Source organism: Cherax quadricarinatus, chromosome 91, assembly GCF_038502225.1.
Source record: "Cherax quadricarinatus isolate ZL_2023a chromosome 91, ASM3850222v1, whole genome shotgun sequence".
Taxonomy (NCBI): domain Eukaryota; kingdom Metazoa; phylum Arthropoda; class Malacostraca; order Decapoda; family Parastacidae; genus Cherax; species Cherax quadricarinatus.
The window spans coordinates 6,455,556-6,462,454 of NC_091382.1; the positions used below are offsets into that span (position 1 = coordinate 6,455,556).

A 6,899-nucleotide genomic window follows, 5' to 3' on the forward strand; every position below is an offset into this window, starting at 1 on the left:
TATTTATCACTTATGTCTTCCATGAGCAATAAATACTAAGTAGATGTGGTGGTTGTGAAACATTTCAAGTTCCTATAGTGTTTTGAAACAGATAACTGAAACAGAAAGGTGAAATAAACAGGTGTAATAGACTGGTGAAATCAACAGGTGTAACAGGCTGATGCAATCAACAGGTGTAACAGGCTGATGCAATCAACAGGTGTAACAGACTGGTGAAATCAACAGGTGTAACAGACTGGTGAAATCAACAGGTGTAACAGACTGGTGAAATCAACAGGTGTAACAGGCTGATGCAATCAACAGGTGTAACAGGCTGATGAAATCAACAGGTAACAGACTGATGAAATCAACAGGTGCAACAAACTGATGAAATCAACAGGTGTAACAGACTGATGAAATCAACAGGTGTAACAGACTGGTGAAATCAACAGGTAACAGACTGATGAAATCAACAGGTGTATCAGACTGGTGAAATCAACAGGTGTAACAAACTGATGAAATCAACAGGTGTAACAGACTGATGAAATCAACAGGTGTAACAGACTGATGAAATCAACAGGTGTAACAGACTAGTGAAATCAACAGGTATAACAGACTGGTGAAATCAACAGGTATAACAGACTGGTGAAATCAACAGGTGTAACAGACTAGTGAAATCAACAGGTGTAACAGACTAGTGAAATCAACAGGTGTAACAGATTGGTGAAATCAGGTGAAAAATATACGAAATAACAGTGATAAAATCTAGTAAAAAAAGTAGTGAAACAGGCAAGTCAAACAGAGGAGTCAGACACTACAAACAAAATAAATCCAACAAACAATTCAAACTAAGTGAAACAGAGGAACAGGGAAGTGAGAGAGGCAAAACCGACCGATTATAATAATCGTCAAATATTTTTTTATTACTATACTTAATTGTGATTTCTTCTGTGTTCTTACGAATGCTTAATCCTGTAGATAATAAGGCAAAAGTTCTAGGATTAGTAGAGAAAGCAAGTGAAATCTGTCCAGTAAAAGGATTACATTATGCAAAGAGATAATCACGTATAGAGATTGGGTGAGGCTGAAGTTGATGAGTGGATTTAGGAGCGTATGGGACCTCCTCTGTTGTATCCAGTTTGATTGTGGTACACTCAGTCTCCAAAGATTTTGAGAGGGAGAAGTTTGGGTTCCTGCCCTAGGTCTATGTTATATCCTCGCATTACTTGCTAAAGTGACCTCTAGTGATTCTAGTGCCACAGTGAAACAGCACTGCTATAAACAGTGCCACAGTGAAATAGGTCTGCTCTAAACAGTGCCACAGGTACGTGGGCATCACGGCCACAATTTGTGATAAATTGAACTTCCACTGTTGTACGAGTGAATGGTTGTTTATTCTAGGTGCCACAACGATGTTTCGAACAATGCCACAGTCGATTTCAGTGAGTCACGGGAGTTGAACTCCATCAAGACAATCGTCAACATATACCCAACTGGTCTTCCGCCTGTTCAAAGGTTCATTAACTTCGCGTGAACAGCCAAATTATGGTAGTGATTCTAATAACCTAATTAAGAGAACTATTGTTAATCAACAATGATCATTTACAGTAAAGTTTGCGATGTTTAGAGTGGTGATATCATGCTGGAAAAATATTTCTTTACACATCAGAGGAATTAAAATAACTTTCCTGATAAAGGCTTTCCCGTGTTGTCTCACGTCAGCAAAGGCTTGCGAGAACATGTCTTTTCTTGGTAATTATACTTTAGAGACAAAAGGTTTCAATAGCCAGGAAGGTTCAACGAGGAACAGACTGTTTCACCTCCACAAATGAATCGCTAAACGAAGTTGGAATGAAACCTAGAAGACACACACAGGAATAATTAACACTGGAAGGTGGGTAAAGATAGAGCTATAGACTGATCAAGCGGGTGTACGAGCAGTTGATCAGATGGACACTGTTCTTACTATGCAACACTACACAGGAAATGCAAATTGTAGATGACATGGCAGGAGGACGAAGATACAATGCCAGGTAGAGTAGCGGCTCTGGGATGTGGGTTATGATGCTGAAGCGGCCTCTGATGATAGTGACACGAGTGGCCAGATGTGAACACCGAGGCCCCAGTATGGACGTCTCCTAGGATGGTGACTCCTCACCCTTCATATGATGAGGATACTCCATATTTATAGCGGACTACGTCAGTCTGAAAAGACATTAAAAATACAGGCGCTATTGTGGGTGTGCTTGTGGGCGGGGGTCGTACGTGGTTCGGGCAGCGAGTGTCCAAAACTCTGCGAGTGTAAGTGGAAAGACGGGAAAGAGACAGTGTCCTGCATTAACACTGAGTTTATCGATATTCCACGCAACCTTGACCCGTCCACACAGGTACTAGATATGAAGCATAACAACCTCCAGATTCTGCCTCGCGATGCCTTCGTTGACACGGGTTTAGTAAACCTGCAGAAGCTCTGGCTAAACTACTGCAATTTGAATCGTTTGGATCGTGGTTCCTTCAATATGCTGGCCAATCTTGTGGAGCTAGACCTGAGTCACAATCTGCTGCGCACAGTACCCACAGCAGCGCTTATCGATATCCCTGGCTTGAGGGAACTTCGCCTTGCAAGCAACGCTCTCACTAACATTCCCCCCGATGCTTTTGCACCTATACCAGACCTCGTTCACTTGGATCTCTCTCACAACAGAATACATAATGTTGATCAGAAGGCTTTCCGGTGTCTCTCATCTTTAGAAATTTTAAAGTTTTCTAGCAACATGTTAGTACATTTACTCCAAGAACTTCTCGTACCTCTGAAGGCGCTTCACGGTCTCAATCTCAACGAAAATCCATGGAACTGTAATTGCAGTCTTCGCCCCTTACGCCAGTGGATGCTAAATCATAAAATTTCCAGTGTTGTACCGCCTAACTGCGCTCGTCCTAAGCGCCTCAGTGGGCGTAGCTGGCAAACGTTAGCCTTAGACGAATTTGTGTGCCCCCCACAAATCACTGCCATAACTCTGAGGGTTATTGCCAGCCGTGGAGACAACATATCGCTCATGTGTCGGGTTGAGAAGGACTTGGAAGTCTCTATCACCTGGCTTCACGGAGAAAGGCCTTTAAAAAACACAAGTGAAACAAGGCGTTACCGTGTGCTGGATCTGGTTACACCTAATAATACTATGCTTATTTCTAATTTAACAATTGTAGGAGTCGTATCAAAAGACAAAGGGACATATAAATGTGTAGCAGAAAACAAGGCGGGGCGTAGCGAATCAAATTTGACATTGAAAGTATCTAATGCTATAAGTGAGGTACGGCTCGTGTCCATTGACAAGGCATACATGACCGGCGGCCTTCTAAGTGGTTTAGGATTTCTGGTCACCGTCTTACTTCTTGTGAGCTGTATCATTCACCGTCGGCAGAGAGTGCAGAGGTTTCGTAGACAAGAGGAGGACAGAGAAGGTAGAGTTGTCCAAGGTACTTGCCAGACCAGCAAATCAGGACCTCCTAAAATCCAACGTAAGCCCTCAGAGTATAATGTTATTCCATCCGGGGACCCTGAAGTTCCGCCTGTTCATCCATTGCCAACCCACACGCCGTGGATGGCGAGGGAGATCGTCAACGGCGGGTATCCTCCTGCGAATTACTTGGAAAACGGTAGATACGATGATTCCAGCCTCGATAGGTACCGGGAAGAAATAATCGATGACCTAAGAGAGCAACAGGTGTCTCCGAGCACGATATCCTACGTAGAACCGCCTTCGACGGAACTATCTAGGCGGCGAAGTGACCTTACAGACAAGGAGTCTCTGAAGAACCTCGAGTTTGAAACAGACATTCTTAGACGCGAGTGTAGCCCCACTGGTTCTACCGTCTCGGTGGTGAGCAATGGCCAGTTGAATAACATTCTCAACCTACCTTACTCTCGACGGCGGGACCTACAGAGCTTCCAGGCATTAGACTTCAATACCATCGCCAAAAAGTAAGTACATGTTCCTTCCTCTTTCGAAAAAAAAAAAACTAAAATAATGCATCTCACTACTTTACGCTACAGCTTACTGATTAGTTTTGTACCCCAACTCTGAGATGACAATGTTGACAGTTCTATAGTGTTGACAGTTCTACACAATGTTGACAGTTCTACACAATGTTGACAGTTCTACTCAATGTTGACAGTTCTACTCAATGTTGACAGTTCTACTCAATGTTGACAGTTCTACACAATGTTGACAGTTCTACACAATGTTGACAGTTCTACTCAATGTTGACAGTTCTACTCAATGTTGACAGTTCTACTCAATGTTGACAGTTCTACACAATATTGACAGTTCTACTCAATGTTGACAGTTCTACTCAATGTTGACAGTTCTACACAATGTTGACAGTTCTACACAATGTTGACAGTTCTACGCAATGTTGACAGTTCTACTCAATGTTGACAGTTCTACTCAATGTTGACAGTTCTACTCAATGTTGACAGTTCTACTCAATGTTGACAGTTCTACTCAATGTTGACAGTTCTACACAATGTTGACAGTTCTACACAATGTTGACAGTTCTACACAATGTTGACAGTTCTACACAATGTTGACAGTTCTACACAATGTTGACAGTTCTACTCAATGTTGACAGTTCTACGCAATGTTGACAGTTCTACACAATGTTGACAGTTCTACGCAATGTTGACAGTTCTACGCAATGTTGACAGTTCTACGCAATGTTGACAGTTCTACACAATGTTGACAGTTCTACACAATGTTGACAAACCTACACAGTGTTGACAAACCTACACAGTGTTGACAAACCTACACAGTGTTGACAAACCTGCACAGTGTTGACAAACCTGCACAATGTTGACAAACCTGCACAGTGTTGACAAACCTGCACAGTGTTGACAAACCTACACAGTGTTGACAAACCTGCACAGTGTTGACAAACCTACACAGTGTTGACAAACCTGCACAGTGTTGACAAACCTGCACAGTGTTGACAAACCTACACAGTGTTGACAAACCTACACAGTGTTGACAAACCTACACAGTGTTGACAAACCTACACAGTGTTGACAAACCTGCACAGTGTTGACAAACCTGCACAATGTTGACAAACCTGCACAGTGTTGACAAACCTACACAGTGTTGACAAACCTACACAGTGTTGACAAACCTACACAGTGTTGACAAACCTACACAGTGTTGACAAACCTACACAGTGTTGACAAACCTACACAGTGTTGACAAACCTACACAGTGTTGACAAACCTACACAGTGTTGACAAACCTACACAGTATTGACAAACCTGCACAATGTTGACAAACCTGCACAATGTTGACAAACCTACACAGTGTTGACAAACCTGCACAATGTTGACAAACCTACACAATGTTGACAAACCTGCAATGTTGACAAACCTACACAATGTTGACAGTGTCGACAAAACCTACACATTGTGTCTACTACTGACTAATGTTACTTGAATGAGGTCTAACGGAGCGAGGTTGTTTGTCCTCATCACTTCTTTTTTACTTTGTATAAACACTTATACTCACTTATGCTGATCATTACTTTTAAAGTGCAGCATTTCCTGATAATCTTGAAGTCCTTAATGTTTTTTTACATTAAACGATTTATTTAAAAAGGCAAAACCATTTTTTTGTGTTAACACGAATATAATCCAGCAGATAATTTAGTTATTGCAAGTTCCATTTTTTCATGCTACTTAATAAGTATTTGTACTCTTACTTGGATCTTTAACCAGTCACACTGAGTCGATGTGAGTGATTAATGGTACACGTTGGAGCGAAACATCGTCTCACGTTTCAGTCTCCTAAGCACTGGTTATATGTGCAACAATATTTCAAAAGGCCTCATGTATACACTGTTAAATTCCACACGAGAGAGATTAATCTGAGAGCCATTTAGCATAAATTAAATGGCTTTCATGTAAACTTTGATGAAAAACTGAAAATCTTACTTAAAATATATAGCTATATATAATTATCTGTCCTTAATTATCATCATTATCATTATTATTGCCTATGTTTGAAGAGAGTTATAATGGAATAATGATAAACGTTTACATTATGAAGACCTAACTTGAAATACTCTCGTTGCAGACACCGTCCTCTCTTCTATGAAGACAGAAGACATGAGCGATTAGTATATGATCCCTGTTCTCTAAACGGCAGGTGAGGCATGGTCACTTGACCTGGTCATCTCAGGTTAGTGAGGTCAGGTGTGTGGTTGAGTACAGTATGACAGGATGACTGGTTGGCATTTTATATATATATATATATATATATATATATATATATATATATATATATATATATATATATATATATATATATATATATATATATATATATATATATCATACTTGAAATATAGGGGGTGGTAGGAGAAAATTCTCAAACAGCTTCAGGGAAAACCTGGAGTTTTCCCTGAAGCAAGTTTATTCTTTTCTCTGAGGATGAGGGTCCCTATGACAGTTCTAGAGGTGGTACCTCCCTATATTATTAATATACATATATATATATATATATACATATATATATATATATATATATATATAGCTTTGGCAAGGTATTGTTTATTATCTGGTAACCCGAAATTCTGTTCACTTGATCGTGTTGGTTGTGCAACAAGAATTTCAGTCACATTTTTAACTTGTTTATTAAACTATATAAAAAAAACAGAGCTGAAGAGATAGGCAATGAATCCAACATGTCTGTGTTCAGAAGGATGGGCTAGCAGAGTGAGAGTGAGTGAGAGAGAGAGAGAGAGAGAGAGAGAGAGAGAGAGAGAGAGAGAGAGAGAGAGAGAGAGAGAGAGAGAGACGTGAGCTAAAACAGTGTGTGGATGCTGTACCACTTTCATCTCGATAAATAAACTTTACACTTGGGCCTCGTCAATCAGTC

The 6,899-nt window shown here is 40.6% G+C and overlaps 1 protein-coding gene across 1 annotated transcript in view; it reads left to right on the plus strand.

The window, feature by feature from the left end:
- Window positions 1-285: 285 nt before the first annotated feature.
- Window positions 286-6,899, plus strand: part of LOC128704844 (uncharacterized) — an 18,902-nt gene continuing 12,288 nt past the window's right edge. Inside the window, exons 1-2 of the mRNA XM_053799986.2 lie at window positions 286-3,961; window positions 6,096-6,167. Coding sequence (XP_053655961.2) covers window positions 2,145-3,961; window positions 6,096-6,167 — 1,889 coding nt within the window. The 5' untranslated portion in view covers window positions 286-2,144. The remainder of the gene's footprint in view (window positions 3,962-6,095; window positions 6,168-6,899) is intronic.